General features: G+C 51.9%; 1 protein-coding gene across 5 annotated transcripts in view; it reads right to left on the bottom strand.

Moving 5' to 3' along the window:
* EPHA8 (EPH receptor A8) overlaps positions 1-24665 on the bottom strand; it is a 53003-nt gene that overhangs the window by 21932 nt on the left and 6406 nt on the right. For 4 of the 5 annotated variants that reach the window (XM_030018835.2, XM_030018836.2, XM_030018837.2 and 1 more), the window contains exons 2-3: positions 18334-18398; positions 7948-8611 (exon numbers count right to left, since the gene is read on the bottom strand). In XM_030018835.2, coding sequence (XP_029874695.1) covers positions 7948-8611; positions 18334-18398 — 729 coding nt within the window. The remainder of the gene's footprint in view (positions 1-7947; positions 8612-18333; positions 18399-24665) is intronic. The other variant, XM_030018838.2, reaches the window with a different exon arrangement.

Here is a 24665-nt window from a genome sequence, read left to right as displayed (position 1 = left end):
ACTTGCTGGGCAAACTGGAACCATGGTGGCCCAGACTGGCTGCATCCCAAACTGGACATCTGCATGGTGCTACCATAGAAAAATCAGCAATTGCCTTGAATTCAGTACTGTTGAGAGCACCCCTGACTCTGTCCTGCTCTTCTTCCCTCCATGTTTTTAAAACAAAGTTTAAAAAGCAGGAAACATCCAAATCCCAGTTTGCTGCGAGTGCTGCTTTGCTGCCTGGTGCAGACATCTTTCTGCGGGAGTGGAGTCGAGGTGATGCTGTGCAGACTTATGTAGGTGAGACAGCCTGGCATGCTCTTGGAGCAAAAACTTTTTTATAAAGCTTATCTGGGGAAATGCTACAGCTTGCAGGAGTCAGATGGAAACAGGCAGCTTAATGCCAGAATTAGAAAAAGCCTGTTTCCAAAACTCAGTCTTGCCAAAGGGTTTTAGACAGAGCTAACCAAGGCTCCTGAAAAAAACAGGGTTTTCACCAAACCAAAAACAAACCCAGAAAACGCTGTGTTCAGGAAGAAGAATGGCTGAATGGGAACCACCCCTGCAGATGCCAGTGCTGGAGGTAACCCTGCATCCCTGCTGCAAGGCTTCAGGGAGCAAAGATGCATAAATGAAGAAAGGACGTACAAAACACCAAGAACCTAATCCCAGCCCCTGCAGGAACCAGTATGCAGCTTTGGAGGGTACGTATGTGAGCCCTCTCACAACATGCATATGGCTATGGACATGTACAGAGGCTGAGCTTTAAAATAAGGGTTCCCAGCACTCCGGCAGAAGCAAGTGAAGAGCATCACAGGGCCAGCACAGCCCTCACTCTCGCACAGCTGAGCACCAGCAGCTTTTGGATCCCTTTCTCCTTCACGGGGAAGTGTCAGCAGCAGCATCTTGTTTTCAGGAAGGGGAAAGAAGCGGTGACATGGTTGGGATCTGCATCTCATGCCAAGTACAGAACAAATTTTTGGCACGGTCCTACTGCTCTGTGGGATGAGGAGCATCTTGCCCATGCAAGGCGATCACACCAATCCTCTGAATATGCTGGAAGTGAATTTAAGGTCCCCAGCCTCCCATTGCATTACACCATCTCCAGTGTAAGTATCAGTGCAAAATGCCAGGTCTTTCCTGCAGGCTGCCTGTTTCTACCTCCCCAACAACAGCTTCCCAGGCACCTGCACATTGGTAATCCAGAGCAACAACCTGTGTTCAAGACCTGAACCTGGCCAAATTCTGTGGAAAAGAAGAGTTCAAACAAAAAAACCCACACTCAAAAACTGGTGAAGGTCTTTGAGTACTGCCAGATCCCTCCATCACAGTCCAGCTGCTCTTTGGCATTTCTTATAGGGACTACAGAGACCTACCAAGCACAAATGAAATTTATTTCAGCCCCATCAATACCCTAAACTCCAGCCTCACATCATTCTCACCCTTCATCTATGTCAGTGGCTAAACACAGCAAACTCGGGAAAAGTGGCAAACAATAAAATATTCAGCCAGGGACAAAACCCATATTGTTCTCTTGGTGGGGAAAGGGCAGCTCTGCAGTCATCTCTGTCCTTTTTGTTTGCCCCTAATCAGAAAAAAAAAAAAAAAAAGTTTGGGGGGGGGGGGGGGGGGGGTGCTGCTTTGTTTTGTTTTCCTAGTAAATGCAATTAGCCATGTGCTTGAGTTTTAGAGGAGCGAGTGAAGGTGCTGGAGATACTGAGAACACCTTGTCCTGCACCCTGCCTTCTCTAGCGTGCTCACTGAGCTGAATTAGCCATGCACACATAACCCAGCAGACCTAGCATCCAAACAGACTAATTACCAGCTAGGTCTGGGACTATAAACTGGAAGTCTTGGTATGAGGCAAATGTGAATCCAAGGATCCCGTCCCAGGGCTGGATAATCCTCCAGGGGAAGAAGTTTTTCCTAATGTCCAGCCCAAACCTTGCAAACAATTTGTGTCTCTGACACATCTTCTTTGCAGTCTGTTCCCATCTGAAGTCTGATACCTGGATCCTTAACAGTCCTAGCTTATGTGGTTTGGAAAACAGTTTTCTTTTTTTTTAGGATGCAGGGCTTTGCGTGGGATAAACAGAAGGTGATATAATCTTACCAGACAGTATTGCCTGTATTTTACAAAGCAGCTGACTGGCTTGCAAACCAAGAATGAAAATCTTGTGAGTCACTAAATTTCTTTGATTTTCTTGCCTGATATCACGGAAAGGATGTTTGCATAACTTCCATAGCACATCTTTGAAACTATCACTGCCCCTGCTCTTGAAAGGTTCATTTTGGTACACTCACGGCAGAAGCCCTCTGTGGTGGGCACTCAGGGCACTGGTGTAGTCTAGCTCTAGGTACGACAGCCTGGTACTCTGCCAGCAGGCACAGGAGACTCTGAGGAGATGTCACTGAGGTGCAACACAGCCACCAAGCCTGCAGCTTGGAGCTGTCATGGGTGTGCTGGGACTCGCACAGAAAGTCTCCTTGAAATCCACACCAATTTGCAAAGAAAAGTGAAACATATTCCAATATGTTTGTTTGGAGTTGCAGTGATAGGGTATTTGACACACTTTTATCTGTCGCCTTGATATATGGTACATATTCTTCCAGGCAGGACCTAAGGGAGGTGGAGCCCAGCCTGGTAATGGGTGCCCTGAATTCCCAGGTTTGCTGGTTGACAGAGGCACGTGTGACCCCCGCATGCATTTTGGAGGGCCCTGTGTAGCTCAGAGCCAGGAAAAAGGGGGTTTGCTTGGAGTCAGCTCAGCAGGACCGGTGTCCTGTTTCCAACAGAGCAACCTGGATCGGCTGTTTCACATGAAGACACAATACAAGGAGCTCACAGTTGCTGTGTGATGTTCTTATACAGGTGGGGAAAAAAAATCACTGTTAGCAGAAAAGGGAGAGAGAAGCCTGAGGCTTCTCAGAACATCTCTGAGGGAGAAAAGGACAAGGAGTTTGGGGAGAGAAGGGAATGGAGCAAGGCTCTGGTGGGCTCCCTTAACCCACTAGCGTATCTTTCGTCCTCCGTGCATGCTTCTCCACCCTTTCGGCACTGAAGGAAGAGAACACAGGCTATTGTCTCCCTGGGCAGGTATCCAAGGGTGAGCAGCATCCGCACCTGCAATGCACTGGGCAAAGGGGTCCGTCCTCTCGCGCCCAAGGCTGAGGAGAGCAGGTCGCATGCCTCCACCTTTCCTCCCCTTCCAACATTGGCATCTGGACCACATCTGTTCACACAGCTGCAAATGTTTGCTGCAGTGGCTGTAGGTCATTGCCCAGCCCAGCACATGTGGAGTCTGTGTCTCTGACCTGGCTTCCCCTGCCAATGGCTTCACCTATGTCATTTTGTCCTCTGGTGTTTCTAGGGCTTACCCTGACCCTGTGTGGCCAGGGTTGTGCCCACAAGCACAGTACGTGGGTGGTGGGGTGCAGCTGGATGGGGTTTCCCCTCCTGTCACACCGTATAGCTCTGCTCCCCCCTTGCGCCATCAGCTGGAAAGTCAGTCTCCACTGACTTTCTTCATAAAGGTCCATGGATGCAAAACTGTATTCACAAGCACATAATTACCAAGCTGGGTATTTTCTCCTCTTAATTAGCAATGCCGTGGTGCTTTAATTGCTCGATTAAAGTTGCCCACAAGGAAGGTTTAAAGTACATTAAATTTGCTGATTGGTTCATCAGCATGAATCCCACCAACTGGAAAAAATTAACTGGCTTCCAGATTGCTAACCAGACTCTCCAGATCCATTTCCACCAGCCGTGTACCACAGGAGGCATGAGAGTGCCCAGCAGCAGAGGATTTTGTCCATGAGGAGCGAGCAGTCCCTCTCCTATTCCTATCTCTCCTTCAGTTTGGGAGCTGGAGAGGAAAGGGTCCCGGTGGTGACAGCCTCCCTCTCTTCTTGTCTGGAGGAGACAGGCCATTTTTTTGGCTTAAGCAGAGCTGGGTAAAGTCTACCCCAGGGTCAGATCATTGTTCAGCCACACACATCAGACCCCTGTTTGGTAGCTGTTCTTGCTCAGCCCTGGCAGGCTATGAACACCCGTCTTCATGTGCAAATGGGCTGATGGAGCAGCAATTCCTTAACTGTTGCTCCCTCATCACTGTTTTCCAGCCAACAGCAACAGCCAAGCTGAAGCCCCCCAAGCACAGCAGAGGGAAAGTAGCCAGAGCAATCAGGAGACCTGGAGGCCAAGATGCCTGGTCGCAAACTTTAGACAAAAATGTCTGAACCACTCCTGAAACCCATGGATATAGCTCAAAGATGCTCTTTGGGAATGGCATTTCTGCCAAAGGCTCATCCTTTTGCTCTGACAACAGGGAAGAGGGCCTGTCCCTTCTCTTTTACCCTTTTTCATTTCCTGAGAGATTCTGCGCTCCTGGAGGTCTCCGTGGCTGGTGGTTGGCTGGCTGGCTGGGTTTGTGTCAGCTCCTAGAGAGCAGCACCGTGATCCATAGCCATGGCACTGCTACTGATGCTCCAAACTGACTCTGCGCGTATGCAACTCGTGATCACCTAAACGGATTGTAGCCCAACTTTCCAGTTTTGCTCACTGATAGCTGGTGACAGATGCAGCCCAAGGAATAATTCAGATCCGCCCCAAAAGGCTGACCCTTATGCAAGGACCACAGACTCAAAGCCTTGGTGGCTCAGAAGCCTGGCAGCCCTTCCCAAAGAGGGGCTGCAAGGGCTGGTAGGAGGGGTGGGGGTGGAGAGCCACTGTCCTAGCCTGCCTAAGCCTCCCTGTCCATCTCTCCATCCATCCACAGGATGTGGTACATGTCCCAGCTCTCAGCCTCACAGCTGTTTGAGGAGGTGGCTTATGGGTTTCTTCCCATCCCACAGAAGCAGAACCAGGTTAAAGTGCTCCCCTTTCTCGTTTCTTTAATTGCACTGACCTTATTGAAATGGGTCTCTATTTGCCCTGTACAGCAACTGCATTTAAATAAGGTGAATTATGCTGATAGTCTTCTTATCTGATAAATTTCTGGGACAGATTCTTTTCGCTTATGCTGTTGCTTATTTTGCTATTTAGGCAGAGCAGTTGCTATTTGCTGTGTGTAAGAGATACTAACGCGTCTTGCTGTGGACTAATGCATTTCAAGAAGGAAAGAGCAGCACATCCAAGGCTGGCTGTGAACGACAGGGATGAGGGAAGCAAAGTCCTTCAGAGCCTTGAAAATGGAGGGGAAAAATGAGTGGACAGCAGGGCTGTGCTGCCCTGGGAGAGAGAACTCAAGGGGTTTCATTCTTGGGGTGGCTGTGGCAGAAGATGCCGTGGGACTAGAAGCTGGGAATTTTAGGAGCTGGCAGACCCCAGGACCCCATCAGCAGCTGTGGCAATTCATGCTCAAACCTGGTTTCTGCCCAGTAAGGTACCGCAGCACCCATGCCCAGCGACAGCTGGAAAGGGGGACTCTGTGCCTCTGAAGATAAATCAGGCAGATGCATGAGGCACCAATATGGGGGACAAATGTCTTGTGTGATGCAGGGCTGTGACACATCTCATGCCAGGCTGGCTGGCATCCTTAGTGTCATCCCGAATCCGGAGCTCCTGGGCTGAGATCTGCCCTCGCCGATGCCATGGAAACTGCCCCTCACACCCTTATGGCAAACACCAGGACATCAATCACAACAAGATGAAAAATGTGGATCCTGCTGGGGTAAGTGGAAGGACTCAGAGATACCAGCCACCACCCTCCTGCCCAAACAAGGGGGCATCCAAGGTGATGGCTGACAGTAGAGGGGACGAGAGGCAGAGAATTTCCCCAGGTTCCTACACATCCTCCACCATGTCCCACCTCACCCCATCCTTCCCAGCTCTGTGGCACAGCCTTCCTTCACTTCCGAAGGGCTGGGAACAGCTCTGGCCATGATCTGGTTTCCTGAGCTGTCTTCCATCACTCTGGCAGGTCCTTAGAAAAATGAACATTAAAGAAGAGGGGGAGAAACCTCCACTGTTCAAACATCTTTAGCTTTGACAAATAAGGCGTCCGGCTGTGAAAGGCAAAAGGAAATTAATTTGGAATCACATTTTAAACACTGCCATAGAGGCAAAGTATCTTCTCTCTAATTTTTTTCCCCCCAAGCAAAAAATGAATTTCCCTGATATTTATAGAAAGATTATTAGGGCCACAAGGAGTGATTTATACCATCTCATCCCTGTGACGGAGAATGAAAAATTGCTGGGGCGACAGCCACTGGAATCCTGCTTTTGTCCGCCTGACAATTAAAACGGCTAATTTCCAACTCTGACAGATCCACTGGGGTTATAAATCATTCTGGAAAGGCACTTTTCACTGTGAAAAATGAACTCTGTCCCAGTCAAACACAAGAAGCTTAGATCAGAGATTTGCATCTGTTTGCTTTTGTGTGTAAATATATGTACTCCTGCTCCACTCCCACCCACCAAAGGAGAGGCTAGGAAGGATGTGCTGCCCCTGGTCCCTTGATGCTGGGCTATCAAACTCCCCATGCTAGGAGCTGGATAAATGGAACAGGGAAGGCAGGCAGGCGAGACAACACTGAGGTCGGAGAAAGTCCAGTGACATTTCTGTCCTGTTTGTGATGCCACAAGCCTTGGAGAGCTTCACGAAAGAGCATTGCTGGTTGAGCAGCATGGGTCTGAGCCCACCTGCACGCAGAAGGGCCAGCTTCTGCCTGTGTCCACCCCATCTGGGGAGGCAGGTTGGACCACACTTCCTCCTGTGCCATGCCTATGGGTAGGGGCAAAACACAGAAAAGGGCAGGAGGGCAGAGAAGGAGCTCTCCCAGAGTTTTGCTTCGAGGAGAGAGACAAACATGTCCAAGGAAACACAGGAAAATGAGGTGGGCTGAGCACAACACAGACCCCGGGGCTTCCCTCTGCCTCCAGGCTTTGGGGTGGTGATCTCCTGGGGTGGATTCTGCTGTATGGGACTGCAGGAGGGGAATACAGGGAAGGGGTGTTTGCCCATTCTGAACCAAACCTCCAACTCGCAGCTCCTTGCAGTCGTGGGGCTGGGACCCAGCCATCCAGGCAGCCCATGCCAGTGCCCCCTCCCACAGTAGCACGTGCCTGGCCCCATGCACACTTTACACCCACTCTTTAACGTGGGAGAAGAAGGCCCTTTCTGAATTATCAGATCTATCCAAGGATGACTTTCAAATCAATGGTCACAGACAGGAGGAGTTTCAGATAGAAACATTTATTCTGCCCGTCCTTCCCACTCTGCGTAGCTGGGGACCCGCCGGGGCCGGCGTGGGTCCCAGCAGCACCTGGATCCATTCCACTCTGGTGTCGGACGTCCTAACCTTGTGTCAAGTCTCCCTAAGACAAATGCTACACTTGACATTTCCATGAAACTCAAACAAAGGCCCCGCACTCTTATTTGTGCTGCTCCCCTAAACACGTCCCATAAAGAAACTGAGAGCAAACAAATCTGTGTGGATGGCTCTCACGGGGAGCCCCGAGCACCGTGCTCTGTACACACACATCCCCGTGCCTGGTGCATGGCTGCTGCTGGTCACCCCGCTTCCTTATCATAGTTTGTACAGTCGTCAGCTTGAAGTCTGCCCAGCGGCACAGAGGGCCCCCGGGAAGGCTCTCCACACCCCTGGATGGCAGGGCTCTGCAGCAGCCCCAGGGAGGGGTGATGGATGGATGCAATAACCTTGTTTCATAAAAGCTTGGTGTTTTTTCTTTTTGTTTTCCTTGCTTTCAAACCCCCTGCACCAGGACCTGTCATGGTCAGACTCACAGGAGCTCTGAAGGAGCTTGTCAGTGGTACCAGTGATCCATTTTGGAAGCATGAAGACAGCCAGCAAAGGTTTGGGCAGACCTTGGCCTTCACAGAGGCTGGCTTTCCAAGTTTCTGTGAGCAGGCTTCTGCCCTCAGCCCTTCCCCAAAGAGGCAAGAGCCCCTTTGCAGCCATTCCTCCCCTTGCAGGCACTGCTAGCAAGAAGCAGGGACTCACCCATGCAGGAATCACGCTGTTCTTCGTAGCCAGCACTGCACACACACTTCCCGATGGGCACCAACCATTCTCCCTCAGCACTGCAGTACATTTTGGGGGTGTCCCTCTCTTCTGAATGGCCCACGCACTCTCCCCGCACTTCCACCAAGGAGGAGGAGTCTGCCCCAGTCACAGCCTCGGAGAAGGACGCCAAGTTCCTCACCATTGCTGGGCACTTCTTGTAGTACACCCGCACCGAAACGATGGCGATGCAAGCACCTATGTCCTGGAAGGCCAAGTAGAAACCCCTCTTGCTCAGTGGCCCCACGCCCCGCACCTCCGTGTTCAGCTTCAGGCGCCTCACCCCCAGGTCCACGTTGGTGAAGCTCTCATCAGCTGCAATGGTATCGATCTTCATAAACTGGCTCTCCCGAGTGCTGGTGCCCAGGTCCCGGTCGGACTCCAGGTAGTAGAGGTTGAAAGTCTCCTTGCAGGTGCCCAGCACACCCGGCATGCTGTTACAGTCCCTCAGCGTGAATTTAATCTCTGCGTAGACCCGCTGTGCACCATCCCGTTGAACCCAGTTGGTCCGTAGCCAGTTGTTCTGGTTGGGGGTCATGACATTACAGACCTGGTAGGTGTGGATGGGGCTGAAAAACTCATCCATTTCATTGATTGAATCCCACTGCAGGACAGAGAGAGAACAGGTCATTCCAGATGTCCCCGAACACTGGGTGAGCACGGGACATGCAGGGGTCTGTGCCATCACCAACGCTGGGATGAGCTCCCTCTGCTCCTGCAGCTGCGTCTGGATGAGACATCACTGCTGCCACAGGCCAAAGGAAAATTAAGATGAGCAGACTTTACCCAGCACTAATTTGGGCAGTAACTCTCACAGCCCACCCTGATGCAGAGCTGGGTGAAGTGCACCCCTGTTCACAGACGGGAATGCTTGCATGAGTCTGATTTGATGGCAGAAACTGATGGCAGAAACTGTTTGGGAGGGCTCCAAACCCTCCAGACCATATCTGCAAGTCCCTTTTGGTGCTTAACTTGCCATTCGCAGCAGCAGCAGGAAGGCACCCACGTGGTGCTCACCTGGGTCTCTTCTGGCTCATGCAATCTCCATGCACAAACTAAACAGGCCACTTTCCAGCTGGAGAATGGGTTTCAGGGTGCATACCACGGGGTGAAGGGGAAGCATGCAGTGAACACAGGACTTCCAGCAAGAAACGGGGGTTCATGGAGGCTCACAACCCCCTTCTTCCCAGGCAAGGAGAGGTCAGTGTGGTTCCTCAGTGAGTCCACAGTGCTCAGCCCAGCTGAGAGGCTGGACTCAGGGCTGGCTCTGGGAATCCAGAGGCTTACAGCTTGACAGCTCTGGGGTTAAAATTCAGTGTAGCAGCAGGATGAGCTTGGGAAGGGGATTCTGGGCAAAAGCAGGTTGCAGTGAGTGGGACTGTGATGGAGGGGTGGTCTGGGGAGTCACTGGGTGAGTTAGGAGGGGACAGGGACATTTGTATCATCCAAGGAAGGGATGCTAAGTGGGTTTGACTGACTCAAAGTGAGAAGTTGTTAGTGAGATTTTGGATACAAATGAGCTCAGTTGTTGAGGGACAAGTTGAACTTAGGTGTTGAGGGCTACAGGACATTTCTGGGGGCTCACTCTTGCCTCACATGTCTCCCTCTCCACCCTCTCCAACCCCACCAACCCCTCACCAGGACCCACAGACCTTCACTTCTCTGGGGGCTTCCCACCACCTCTTTAGCTCACATCCCTGTCCAAACCAGGCAGGCCAATCACACCCCCCATGGATGGATCTGGGACCCCTCAGTTCTTCTTATGGGAGAAGGAGGAGGAGAAAAATGAGCAGAGGAGGACTTCAGACCTTCTACCTTTTCTCTGGACTTAGCAACAGGCTTTGAAGATGCCTGAGTCCCACCACCATACCCAAGTCCAGTTGCGAGGGGCAGCCCCAGACACAGCCCTGTAGAAGTTGGGGAAGGTACTGGCACCCCTGCAGTACTTGCTGCTCTGCCTACTAAACCATCACCCTCCACAGCCTCAGCACCCCCTGCCTGCACCTTCCTGGGGTTGCTGGCTCTGCCTGCACCACCGAAGGCAGCCAGCGGGGTGCAGCCCCCCACTTCAGCACTGTACGTGCCCTGCCTGTGTGCTGTCTGGGGGAGCTGGGGGAGCCAAGCAAAGCTCCAGCAGTGGTGCACAGAGCAGGAAAACAAATCTTTTAAGTAGCATTGCAAGTACATTAAAATAAATCTCTGGGCTTGCTCTGACAGGGCAAAAATGATGTTTTCTTATGCGAATAGTGACCCGTGATTCATTACAGATGCAAAACCGACAGCAGCTCAGAGAGAAGGAGCCTGATGCTCAGCTCAGGGCAGGGTGTGAGCCTGAAGACTTCACCCCAGTGACTGCGGGAGCCAACAAGGATGCAGATCTGCCGGGACAGGCACCCGACAGCCTCATGACATGGCTGCTAGCACTGCAGGGACAGGACACAGCTGCGGGAGGGCATCACACCTCCAGAACATAAGAGAGATTGGAAAAAGTTATCAGTGATACCGGTAAGACAGCCTGCTCCTTTCTCCCCTCTCAGACAGGAAAGTCCTTCCTCATTTAACCTCCTCAACCTGCAGCTCCTGTGGAGGAGACGTTCCTCTGCCTTCTGCTAGTGCTAGGGTGGTCAGAGCAGTCATTTTGGTGAGGTACATCTTCAAAACTCCCCCAGCACCTTGCCTTTAGAAAACTCTGCTCCTCACTGCTGAAGAGCTCAAAGCAACCTGGAAAAGGCAGCAGCTCCAGGTGCAGACTTCAACAAACGCTCATTCAGAGAGGAATATGCTGGCAAAGGGTGTGAAAGTCAAGCCACTGCCAGGAGAGAAAAATATTTCAGATTCTTTTAAAAAAATCGTCCTCTGAATTCCAGAAAAGCCCAGGTTCATCCTAGGTCCTAGGATCACTGAGGACTTGCTCTGCACCCCAGCACTCAAGTAGACAATGTGGAAAGGAGCCAGGCTACCTGTGTGCTTTGCTGGAGGGGTGAGCAGCAGCACCCATCTTATTATGCCTCAGCTTCCTCAGCCACAGAGATAAGCCTGTAGAAAGTGCTATGACACCCAGGATACACCCCTGCCGCTTGGCCAAGGGGTACAGAGGTGCCCTAAAGTGTGTGCAGCAGCAGGCATGGCACAGCTCCTTGCACACTCCTGCACCGGGGCCAGCAGAAGCCAGCCAGCTCCCCGCTCCTGCGTCAATGTATGTATGCACTGCAGCGCTGCGGAGGGTGTGGAAGTCGTTGTCGAAATTAATCGAGCACAAATTAACACAACATCTGTTTCCTGTCTTTTCCCTGCTGAGTTCCCTGGGGGGAAGTGAGGCAGAGCTGTGCACAGGAGGAGACACGCAGGACGAGGGCAGAGCTGAGGGTGGCAAGCAGGGATGCTCCCGCACTGCACAGCAAGCTCCCCTCTGCAATGTCTGTGGTGCTTGGGGCTCTCCAGGAGTGTCTGACAAGGGAAATATGAGGTTACTGTGTGCCACAAAATGCCTTGGCCTCCAGCTGGTGTGGGTGCTTTGGGTCTCCAGAAGTTCACTTCTCTCTCAAATCTGGCAGAGGAGACAATGCTCCTGACTGTGGTGTCCCTAGAGCCCTGTGGCACTGCCAGAGCTGGCTGTGTCCTCACTGCTGGCAGAGAGCAGGGAGCTAAATGCCCACCTCCAAGCACCAGCAATGGTCAGCATCAACCACAGGGGAGAACTTGGAGGGTTTGCATTTGCAGCATCACTCTTTCAAACTTGGTGCTTTTTTGCACAGCGGCGGGACTGTCAGCTCTTTCCCAGGGTTGCATGCAGCACCTTGGGATCACAATCTGAGACTAGCCCAAAACACCACACTTGTACCACTGGCCTACAGGGCAAGTGCTCTGTCATCAGTGGAACTGCATGAAGGGAAGGCAGGCCACCTGAACTGGTGGCTTGGATGCCACAGGTGCATCTTCCCAGCACACTACAAGGCAACACAGCTCCGCCAGTTCCCATGATGTGCCAGGCATTTGGGATGGAGGGACCCGCTTCAGGAATCCCCATGACTTGAAGGGTTTTTCTGTTTCACCTTAATTACAGGCTCTTATGGGCAGGAAGAGGAGTCTCTGATGCTGGGTACCATTAGTTCAAGAGTGCAGGCACTGTGCACACACCCAGCCTCCCAGCATCGCCTGCTCTCAGCTGACAGTTTGAAGTGGCTTTTATTAAACGAAACTCAGCCCGGCCCCCATCATTGCGATAAGAACCCCTAGTGAGACAGAAATGAGGACATCATAATTAACGTGGTGAGCACACGCGTTGGGGCGGGGGGGGAACATGATCGCATCTGTATTCAGGGCCTTGCCTAATAGTTTAAATTAAAGTCAACACCAGTTATAAAAAAATTTGCCAGATTATGAAAGGCGAAAGATGCAAACACCAGATATCTGGGCGGCTGAGCAAGGTCTTAGAAGTCTCCCAGGGCCTGTGTGGTGCAGCAGAGTGGGGAGAAGGAGGAGGAGTAGGAGCGGAGGGGGCGAACACACGAGGAGAGACCACGTTGCCCTGGAGCAGCAGCTCAGCCTCCCACCACCCTTGCGGTGCCCACAGCAGGAGCCAAGGGACGAGGTCTCCCCAGCCCTAGGATGGCTTCCAGGAGGGATGCCAGGTCTGCCTGACATAGCAAAACTTTTGCTGCCACTGAGACATCCAGCACTTTCCTTCCTCCCGAGAGCAAGACCTGAGCTACGGCACCTCCCCAGGAGCTGCCAGGTCCCTCACACCACTGTCACTGGGAGAGAAAAAAAGAGAGGACATTATTGCAGCTATAAATCATTAGATGGGAGGCGTTAATGAAGATAATCCCCATGAAATCAGTCACTGCTGTGGCTAAGGAAGGATTTGTCAGGCAGTTAACCACCCTGAGCTTCACTGCAGGTGATTAACTCCTGGTAGTGACCAGTGTCTGGGGAATTAGCAATAACCCAGCATTTACTGAACAAGTGCTGGGAGATGAGCTTTTATCTCAATTACTAGTCTAAATCTTTATTTTCCAATGTTCCATTCCTACCCATCTTTTTTTTTCAAAGAAAATCAGTTTTGCTGCAGCTTGTCCTCTAACTTGCTGGTATTTCTGGATCCAGGCAGAAGCTCTGGGTTGAAAGAGAAACCCAAGAAATGGCACAAGGACATCAAAGTGATGGAGGGCAGAAGACATGGCCTGGGCAAAAGGGAGAGCCCCAATATCTTTTGGTGTTCTGAGGAGAAAGACATGACCTTAGAGGGGGTTGAAATGGCAAGCACACAGCACAGCTCGGACTGGGACAGAGTTTTTGCAGGGTGGGCTTGGGACAAAGAGAGACTGCTCTGTAACAGAGCTGGCGCGTCAGGCGGGGTTCATCTAAGCCATGAACTGGCTGTTGGCTGCAGGACCAAAGCCAGGCAAAGAAAGTCCCTGCTGCATAGGCTTTGCTCTGCAAACAGTTCGGTCCTGGGGCGTTTACAGTCGCACTGTACACCAGTATGAAATCCCCATCCCTGGTGTGCAAACACTGCTGAGAGACCGTCCTATGGGCAGAAGCCTGTTGTCTGTGCTCTCAGTTGGTTGGTTAAGCAAATCTGGTGCCTTCCTGCCAGTTTTGTCTCTGAGCTACTGCAGAATGAGTGAATTGGCTTGGCTTGGCTAATTGTGCCCAGGGGCCTCAGGAATGTCCCTTTACCAGGAGTGGAGAGGCAGAGATGAGGAGGTGCAAACCACCTCTGAAGGTCTTTCCTGGTGTTCCCACCAGCAAAACCAACATGAAGCATGCCAGGCATTGGGGCAGCTTCCTGGGTAGCAGATGCCCACCAACTCTCTGGGCTGACTCCAGGCCATGCAACAAGGGGGATGCTGTGGGGCCAGACAACAGAGGTGTTGGTGGGGGGCAGACGGGGAGGTTGTGGGCAGCATGGGGGGCCTTTCTCTGGCACTCAAGGTGCTCCCATTATAATTAGCTTTTGCAAGGCATCATTCAAGCTCCTTAGATAACCTGTGTCTGAACAAAATCATTTCCTGTTTGACTTTGTAAATCAAAGTAGACGATACAATAATTATTAATAATATGTTGACTTATCTCATCAGCGTTTTAATTAGTCAGTAGAAAAGCAATTTGCAAAGGGGCCGATCAGGCTCCCTCTGATCCAGCAGGTCACGTGCCAAGCAAGGAAAGGGGAGAGAAGGGCACTGGGGCACTGGGGCATTTTCCTAGGGAGAGCTGGGAAACCAGAGGCACAGAAGGGGAAGGGGCAGGCTCTTTGACTGCACTGATAAGAGTTTAATTTTCAATGCAAAGGGAATTGTTCTGGGGATGGAGTGAGCTGCAAAGCTCCTGGGAGCCCTTTGAAGTTATAATTGAGAGGAGCCGCAGCCTGTGGGACAGGGATGCTCCCAGTGACCCTTCCGCTTCCTGCACGTGTCTCCAGGGTGGAGGTGAGGGGGGGGATGCAATTAAACCCTTGAGCAGCAATTACAGCCAATTACCCCTCAGTTAATTGTCTGGCAAGAGGAAATGTCAAAACAGGCCATGCATGCTCCCTGATGGCTTGACACTCCCCAGGGCCCATGGTGCTGCTGACCCCCACTATGCCCATTGCTCCCAGTCGCCTGCTCCTCTGCTCTTGCTGGCCACAGAGAACCCAGAGAGGAAAAAAAACCTCCCTGTGAGGCAAGTTCACCTTGCCCACAGGTGTGATGAAAACATCAGGACTTTGCAAGTGGTACCCTTCCAGTTTTGCACTGCTGATGCTTTGAACCGTTGCCCTGGCTGTATGTGCAGCTCTGGGATCTCCCAGCCCCGAAGAGGAAACCTCTGAGGCTGCTGCCTTTCCTCTGGCATCCCCAGGAGTCCCAGAGAGGTGGGACAGGAGCTGCAGGTGCTGGAAAAGCAAGCCATAGGGCATTAGGGACTGAGCTAGCAGAAACAAGTTCCCTTCTTACGCTCCTTGGGCAGGGGACTAGGGCTCTGTGCTGTTTAGTGCCGTGCAAAGACCCAGCCAGAGCTACTCACCTCCTCACTGTCACCCATGCGGTGGCCCTGGGCTCACAAGGAGCAGGGGAATGGAGACGTGGGTAAAGCAAAAACAAGCAAGACTTCAGCTGGGGAGCCAGGTCAGCAACACTGTCCCTTGGCAGGAGGATGTTGTGATGCTTGTGTCTGTCCATGGATGGAGCAGAGACACTGCCTGAAAATCCTGCACCCTCCAGCACCCAGCGTGCGCTCCAGCTGCAGCTCAGGCAGGACAGCCAGCAGGCAGCAAGGGAGGATAGCGGCAGGGCAGGGGGCACTGCCACCTTTTTTTCCAGCAGAAATATCTGAATTAAGGAAATGGCAGCAAAAATAAGGGACCTCAAATAAAATCTGGCTTCATGGTACACCACCTCCATACTACACCACCAACTGGGTTCTACCCAGCCCAGGGCTGCCAGAGTCACAGCATGCCACAGTGGGCAGGGACAGTCCCAGGGACACCCGCAGTACTCCTGAGATAGTGACCAGCAAACTCAGTCCCTTTCCTGGAGCAGAGATCACACCAGGCTTGGAGCCATGTGGACCCAACATACCAAGCCTGCAAGTCACCTGGCATCTCTCCCACCTGAATCTGAACGCTGCTGTAGGGGCTGCTCAGGAGGCATCTGAGAGCAAGTATCCTACAGCAGCTTCTCTGAGATACCAGCACGCTATCCCACCTCCTTTCTGGTGATGGCAACTGGATCCAAGTGCAAATTTACTACTCAAAAAGCACCTGGAACTGAAGGACCAGCAGGAGGTTAAAGGAATGAGATGCTCTTTCAGGATGATGCAATGCAATGGCCCATGGAGGAAGAACAACAGTCCAGACAAGTGTTCAGAAGAACCATTAAAACATCCCCCTGAAAAAAAATATGCAAAGTTGTTTGTGCAGGAATGTCACCTTGAAACCCAGGCACCCTCCTTGAAGGTGTGTAAGACAGTTTTCACACAGCTGTATGGTCATCCTCTCAGTAACAAGGCCACAAGTTGGGCAAAAGCACAGGGTAAGCAAAGCGTGGTGTTATCCATGACTTACCTAGGTCTTGTAGGAGGACACAGCAGCATGTCCAAGAGGTGGCTTTGGTGTTAGGTGTTACACAAGTCTTTTTGTTTTTCTTTTTTGGCATCCAGTATTAACTATTCTTAATAAACATCACTAATAAGGTGGAGGCTTCAGACATGTAATTAGGGTTCAGGAGTTGCTGGGCTGCTGGTGAAGGCCTGCTGGACATCTGCTGTAGTGCAAGAGAGCAGTGCAGTGGTGACTGCCCTGTGAGCCAGCACCCTATGGTCACATAACACATTACACCTGACAACTCTAATGGGACCCAGGATTCATCCCCTGGATTTGCAGATGTACAATACAGGATGATACACCTTAACCAGTCATGGAAGTCCCTGATGTGGTGAGAAAAAGGCACCTGTAGGCTCAATCTCTTGTCTGCTTTGGGAGTGCAAGGTCCTGCCCATTCGTGCCCATGTGTCCCCAGGACAGCCAGCTCAGGTGGATTCATCTTCATCCAAGTCACCTAGGTGATGTGATGGATCCCATCTGCATGTCTGACAGCTAGCAATGGGCCTGGGGATGCGGTCACGCAGGAGTCTGGAGAGCTGGATTCATGGTGGAGGATCCAGAAGAAGGAGGGTCTTGGGCAGTCTGCGAGCAGTGGAGGGTCTGACTATGGAGAGGAATTGCTTAGGATGTGGTGAAGGGCAGAACCATGGAAGTGGACAAAGGAAGACAGCCCTCACTCCCAGAAAAGTCCCAGAAACATCCTCCCTCCCAGGGGAGCAGAGGAAGCCCTGGTCCCTGATCCCCTGAACGTGCATCAGGCCCCTCCAGGATGCCAGGATTTGGCAGCAGGGCTGGGATGAGATGGCATCAGCAGGGTGACAGGACAGGGATCCACATGACCGAGGGCAGCCTGTGCATGACCATGAAGAGGACATCTCCCTCATCTGGGCAATGGCAGAAGAAGGTCCGGTGGCTGGAAACCGAAGCCAGGCAAACCCATGTATCGATGGGTTTTTAACAGCAGCGTGTTAACAACATTGCTACAAGGACCTGGAGGATTTACCACCACTGGCAATTTTGTAGTCAAGGATGATTTTTTTTTCTAAAAGCTGGGCTTTTCTGAGATGCGAGTGAATTGACAGGTCTGAAGGCCTGTATTTATGCAGGAGATCACATCACATTAGCTCTGCAGTCCCCTCTGACCTTGTACCTCTGAATCTATTACATTTCCAGGATAGTCATCATTGCAACAGCTGACTGCTAAAATTAGAGCTGAATTAATGATTTAATATATTTACATATATGATAATGTCTGATATAAATCTGGTCATTGTTATTATTATGAATTCACAGTTCTGATCACTCCTGCTCAAAGAGCACGGGGACTGAAAGTCTCAAGCAACAGATCAATGAAAATGATTAGAGGCCTGGGAAGATTTCTGTAGGAGGCGGAATTGAAAAGATTAGGACCGTTTAGTTCAGAGAGGGGATGAAAAAGAGTGGACATGAAAAATCAACACAGCAGCGAAAGCCAGGTAGGCACCCCAATTTTGCACGTTTTGTGCATGCAGCAAGCCCCACTATGCCTTGCAGTTGGTCCTGTGTGTATTTATGGGATTGTTTCTGTTCACTAAATGAATGAGCAAAATCCTTACAGCCAGGTCACCACTGCCATCTGAAACTCACAATTTCCAGAAAGCTGCTGCGGCAGGTAAACCTGGACATGGAAATGCAAGTGAAGGGAGCATGCGGAGACGATCCAGCCAGTAGAGATGGCAGGCTCACATGGGGATCACCACCCCTACATCCCTCCCAGCCACACCACAGGGCTGTGCATTTACATCCCCATTCCCCATAAGAAACCATCTACAGGGGATGCTCCCCTGCCCCTCTTGCCCAGTTCCCACAGCAAACTCCTCTGATTACAGGCGGTTGAGAGCTTCCCAGTCATTTTGGGCTGTTGCTCCTGATGCTCCCCCGGTGCAGCGAGGAATGAGATGCTTCTCAGCGTGAGTGCCCATGGGGTGACCCAGCTCTTGAGTTCCCTCAAAGCTCAGGACCTGGTGACAACCTGGTCCCTACCAGGGGACATGGAGAGTTAAACAGCATTTTCAAACTGGCTGCATCCCACTGCTAGTCTTTCAGGCTGGCATTTTCCCAACAGACATGGGCTCTTTGCCCCATCAGCACTGACCAAGGCACCAACCTGGGACTGAGATGTCCATCCACCCTGCCCACTGGACCCGTGGTGACCCATCCCACTGGGGTCCCCCATGTGCCAACAGCTGCTTCATACTTACCCCGTGTGAGGGATAAGTCATCCAGCCCCAGTCTCCCAGGATTGTTGACGTGTCTAGCAAGTTCACTGGAAAACACAGGAGCAAAATGCTGCGTTAGAAAGCTTTCTCCCTGTCCCCAAGGGGCAAGGAACCGAGCCACCACAAATGACCCCTCCTTGCATCCCACTCTCTTGATTGTCCCCTGTGCCCATCAATCCATGGGGCTGCTGCCAGAGACCTGCCTGGCTGCAGCTGACACAGATATAGAGTAAGGGGATGGCAACAAATGATGCTCCCCAGAGCTGTTGGTTCTGGGTAGAGTTGGGGTGGGGCTGGCCATAAGACTGAGAGCAATGTGTCCATTTGGAGGAGAGGGGGCTGCAAACAGCAGGTCAGAGGGGATGCAAAGCAAGGGGGAGCTGGGGAAACAAACTCCAAGCATCAGGTTGTCCACCAGCCCCACCCTGTGCCAACACCGATGCACCGGAGCATTGTTCCTCACTTGGACACTTCTCCTTTTGATGCTCCACTGAGCCCTTTAGGCTCACATCCCTCCCAGCATCACCGGTTTGAAGTCTGCACTCCAGCAGCCACTGTAATTACGCACTGCAGTGCCTGGCTCCAGCCCAAAGTGACCTCCCATGGTCCTGGCTGACACCCCACTGGAGAAGCCAGCCCTTGGGGGACAGGCTGCATGCAGAGGCCCATCAAAGCCAACCCTTCAAAAGCCCTGCCACCACCGGGAGCTCAGCTTAACAAGGAGAGATGGGAAAAGCTGCAAGGACAGGGGAGCAGCTTCTGCAGGGGGAGAGGCGAGGATGCCTTTGAACGTGCTCAGGAGCTTCCCATGGAAACCTGTGCAGTGTCAGCAGGCAGGGGAAGCGGGATGCCATGGCATTGCTGCATGCACAGGGTGAGCTGCCCCTGAGTGTCATCTGCTGCCCATGAACCCCACACCCAGATCCCACAGCATCAGGCAGAGGAGAGACTTGCTGCTGCCTGATACCCCCCTGACTTCCTCAGCACCTGGGGAAGGATCCCAAGCCCCAGCTCCAGGGTGCAGATCAAGAGGGATGAAGGCTTGGAAGAGGGTGCCGGCAAGGTGCCCTGACCCTTGGGAGTGAGCGCAGTGGGCACCGACACCAGTGAACCCATGCCTCATCACCCCTCATCAGCACCAGGCTCCCTCAGGGACCTCCAGTGCCTCCAGCTCTCCTCAGTGCTCTTTGCCCTGCAGCCACCCAGTAAGGTCAAGACCATGCTGGATGCTGCATCCATGCTGGCTGCTTTTCATCACCCTCGAGCAGCATCAAACTGGACCTCGAGGCAACTTGGCGCAGCATCCCTGCTGCAGCACCGGGTCTCGGCTGGTCCCTGGGCTCTGGAGGGATGGTGGTCTCAGTGCAAGGCACCGGCTTGTCACGGCGGGGACGGGGCATGTCAGGACAGCAGCTCCAGCCCCAGCAGAGGCTGGACTCAGCATGATGCTGGTCCCAGCAGCTGGAGGAACGGGTGCCACTTTCATTTACTATTACCAGGCAGGGAAGGAGACGGAGGAGAGAGAGGAGCAGAGACGTGAGCTGGCTGTGAAACGCCCAGACGTCATGCTTCTGACATAGCAGATTAGGAGCTTTTGAGGCATTTATTAATGTTAGCAGAACAATTTGAAAGAATTTCCAGGGCTTCTTGTGTGACTCCATTGGCCCAACAGCAGGGCGAGCCCCTCCACTCCCCGCACGGCACTGCTCCCACTGCTAAAGAGGCCCCTTGCCCTCAGCACGGAGTAATTACCTCGGAGATCTCAAATCCATTTTTATTTGTTATTGTTAATCTGAAGATTTTCTGCCTATTTTCCCTGGGTAATTCACCCAGCAGGAGCCGGGGCTCAGGAGTTTCCCTGCTCACAGTGCAGGATCACAGTCCCGGTGACCCTCAGCAGGCAGGCTGCAGGGAGGGGACCGCTTTCGCAGGCCCTCTCTCCCCCCAACCATGGTCTTTGCACCCTCTTTCCCACGCTGAGATGCTCAGCGATGGATGCGGCTGCCTCTCGCTTCTCTCCAGGCAGCATGAGGAGCCTGCAGAGACTGGGGTCCAGCTGGAGCACAGCGCCGTGGGGAACAATGCTGAGATCAGAGCAGGCATGGTGGGACGTGCCCCAGGCTTGTCTGAACAGCAGTGTGGGACCTGGAGCCAGCTTGCTACACCCCATCCCACCATGTGGACCATATGATTGTCACCCAATCTCATATACATGAAGGAGATGTCTGTTTGCGGGTGCTTTGGTGCACAAACAACTACACAAGCTTGCATTCCCTGCAACAAGCTCGTGAAGCAGATAGCTCATGCCTCTTTGCAGGAAGAGGGCTAAGTTATTTCTTTTATTCCTTAGCAAGCGTTTTAGCCAAGTGCATAGGAGTCCTACACATTAAGCCCACTGCAGTGGGCATTGCACAAATACAAAGGCATTGCGTGTCCAAGATCTCTCGCATTAACTCATGGTATAGCACACATGTCTGTGGATATGAGCATCCATCTAGCAGCACTATTATATGCTGTGGTCAGATATAGGGAGAACAATAGTCTCCCAAAACCCAACCACCCATTTCAGGGAAACGCTACAGACCAACACCAATGAAACCCACTGCATTGCATGCGACAAATGCCCTGTCCAGCCCCTTGCAGGTGATCTCCCGGCTGTGTCAGTTCTCTGGGGGCGATGCTCAGAAAGATCCCGCCCTTGATGCCAGAGGGCAAGTGAGACCGCCACAAAGGACCCTTTTCAGCTGAAACGTTTCTCAGAAAACGTGCCAGTTTGGGAGACCTCTCTCCTACAGCTGGGCAATTCTGTTTGATGTTATGGACTGTCTGCACGTATCAGACTCAAACTGCGAGCTCCATTTTGTTTTCCTGAGCACCATTTTGTATTTTCCCTATTCTGTGTCTTGGCCTTGACTCGATGTATTGAGCCAAAACACCAGGAGGTGTCAGGGGAAATTCTCGCACTGGTGGAAAAGCTGTCAAGCCTGATTGCCCGTTCAAATGGAAGCACCTAGGAGCAAGCAGGTCGCTTCCCCAGTGCCAACTGGGGTCTTGAGACAGAGTCTCACGCAAGGCATACCTACTTGCTCCTTTAAAAAATTGCATCATGTAATGTTGTATGGGTAGTGCACATTGCAATCTCATAGATGCACATTATGCAGGAGTCAAAGATTAGGTGTATGTATATGATGTATATGTATATGTATAATTTATTTATACCTACATCTTTATTTTTATATCTACATCTATATGTATCTGTATCTGTATCCATGTCCATATCCATGCCCACATCTACCAAATTCTAAACACCGCTTGGGATGAGCAAGGAAGCCGAGGCAGGGACATCCTAGAGGATGTGCGTTTTGCCTGGGTCCTTATATCTATATCTATAAAGAGTGAGTGCTCAGAAACCCTTCCCAACACTTGTGCTAGTGGTTGTGGCTCCTGCGGGGATGTATTACATCCCTACAAACAGAGGCACAGACACCCTGGGGTCCCGCATCCAAGCATCCCAGGCTCAGGAATTGTGCTGTGGGAGCCACGGCTGCCCAGCTCAGGGGAACATGGAGACCCTCAGCCCACCTGGGAGTGCATGGTGGGGTGGCGGGACAAGCCCGGGGGTGACATGCTGCGGGATGTGCTGAGCCCCAGCCTCTAGAAGAACAGTGGGGGACCAAAGAGGGCTCTGAGCTCCCTTGCTAATTGTTAACCCACTGCAGTCCTCACTCTAATTACTCCGCCATCTCCCTCCCACGCAGGGGCTTTGTAGCGCAGGCGTGGGGAGGAAGGGTCAGTGGGAGCAGCCCTGTTCCCTTGGGCTTCAGTTCCTCTCCATCACAACTTCAAAGCCCTCCCAAGATTCACAGCAAGGCTCTCCCCCATGTAACAACGCCTTTTGCATCAATAATTAAACTCTTATCAGCACGGTTAGGCACTCCTGCTCCCTGCTACCCAAAGACCAGTGGGCTCAGCCCCCACAGCCCCACACAGGTCTGCACACCCCACAGCAGGTCCACAGCCCCAGCCCCACTTGGTGAAGGTATGATACGGGAAGGGTTGTCTCCAGCAGAAAGAGAGAGTCGGTGTATGGGAAAGGGGCAGGAAGAGGCTCCCTGAGAGGATGTGAACAAGAGCCAGCAGCATTCATTTCCCATAAGCTCAAACAGAACTTTGAACAGGCAGGTGGGGCCGGGGTGGGTCAGCCATTTGTGTCCCACCATATAATCCAAGGGCATGCTGAATAGCCAGCCATGACCTTTCCAACTCGGGATGCAAAGTCAAGCAACAAAGCTGTGTCTTACTGGCCTCGGAGCATCACAGGGGGACAGGATAGGACGCTTCGCTTTCAGCTTCCCCCTGCCCGGGACAGTATATATCTTTAAAGAGAGCAAAATAGTTATTTATTCACCAACACACAAGGCCGACTGTTGGGGCTTTGAGGTAAAAGCAGCAAGCCTGGAGGGTAGGTCAGCTCTTCCCATTCCGGAGCTCTGCGCAGGGGATGTGCCCCACGGATCCAGGTCAGCACCGCGGCAGTGGGGTGCTGCACACCAGTACTCCACCGCACAAGTGGCCAGATCCCGGCAGGCTTTGTCAAGCAGCTGCTTGTCGATGAGGCTGCATGTACTAAGGACACAGCGGGGATGGTGCTCACATCGGCACCCGCTGGCCTCGGCTGCCCAGAGAGGAAATTTAGGGGTAGATATAAAAGATGTCACCAAATCCATCAGGAATGTGGGATTTCCACATTTCTGGAAATGCCAGAATCAGGCTGAAAAAAAAAAATATTAAAAAGAAACATTTTCAAACAATTGCCGTGAAAAAGCAGCGCTGCTTTTTGGACGTGCCCTAATTCCCATTTCAGGATTTCTTCTCAGACCTCCGGATTGTTGCTGTGAACTTTCTGTATTTAATTTTATATCTTTTGTAATGCATCAGGAGCGGTAATGCCCATAAGGACTGCCCAGAGGGTCACCCCTTTTCAGTATACCAGGAGCAGAAGATACTTTGATGTAGGAAGAAAGCTTGTTTGTTCAATCAGTGCTAACAAAAAGCTGCAGTTCAGGTTTTAAAAATAAAATTATCAACCTGATACTTCCAGACCCTGCATGATATCATGTAAGATAATGTGCAGCGCAAGACCATAACCTGTGGTAGGACTGAGGTGTCATGAAATAGTGTAAAAAATGAAACAAAACAAAACACCCTGAATAAAGTATTTCCAAGGCTAAAAACCTTGAAATTACAGGGCAGCATTTTTTTCCCCAGGAAAAAAAAAGAAAAAAAACCCACATCAAAAGCGAAACAACAAAAAAGTGTTTCCTCTCAGAAATATAGGTGAGAAAATATAGATGTAAAATGCTCGTGTTTCCTACTCAGTTTGAGACTCCTGATGCTCGTGTGTGGTGGAACAGCCAGGGCAAATTGGGCAGGCTGGCTTCGGCAACCCAGATTAAAGCACACATACTCCCCATCTCCGGGCAGGGTGTTACAGCACCAGTGTGCATCCCCGCTTTGTGGCACACACAGGTTTTGGTGCAAACAGAGTGTGTGGTCAGAGCTGGACGTAAATAACTGGAAATGTTAAAAAACCACAGGCTGTCCCAGGGTTCGAATATGGGGTGTATGGGGCCAGACCTGAGGCTCGGAGTGAGGGGTGAGCACACATTTCCACGTCCCCAGTCCAGGAGCTTGTGCTGGTGGGGAAGGAGCTATTTTGGGCTCAAGGGGTGGCTAGGCTCATTGTAATTCAGGGCAGAAGCTAGAGGAGGAGGTGGGAAGGCTCTGGGGATGGGGGGGCTCAGAAAGGTCAGGGAGGCAAGAAATTCCATGGAAACATCCGATGTGAGCAGGGGAAGGAGCAGGACTGTGGCGAGGCTGGGGAGAGGGCAGGCACTGGGGAGCACCAAGGGCAGCTGAAGGGTCCCTGCAGCCCCAGTGGAGGGTTCTGCAGACTTGGTGTCCCCAGGTCTGGATTTGGCCATCAGGGAGTCATGTGAGTCCTTTCCATCACAATGTCTCCAGCCTAAAGGACAGCAAGATGACATGGACCCATCCATCAGCGGAGAGGAGCCCTTGCCTTGCACAGCCACACCTTGGCAATTCATTTGGCTAAAGCCCTGCAAGACCTAATCTGTTCAACCCACAGACCATCAAAGGACAGCTTCTTGCATCCCTGACCAGTGTCCCCAAACCCAGAAACTTGAAGAACAGGTAACAGACCTGCACCCAGACCAGGACGTCCCACTTTCCACAAAGCTACCATCCTAGTCTCAGGGACAGGCTGAATATCTCATGCCACCAGTAATGCAATA

Source organism: Aquila chrysaetos, chromosome 6 (genome assembly GCF_900496995.4).
Source record: "Aquila chrysaetos chrysaetos chromosome 6, bAquChr1.4, whole genome shotgun sequence".
Lineage (NCBI taxonomy): Eukaryota > Metazoa > Chordata > Aves > Accipitriformes > Accipitridae > Aquila > Aquila chrysaetos.
This window is presented reverse-complemented; position numbering and strand designations above follow the sequence as displayed.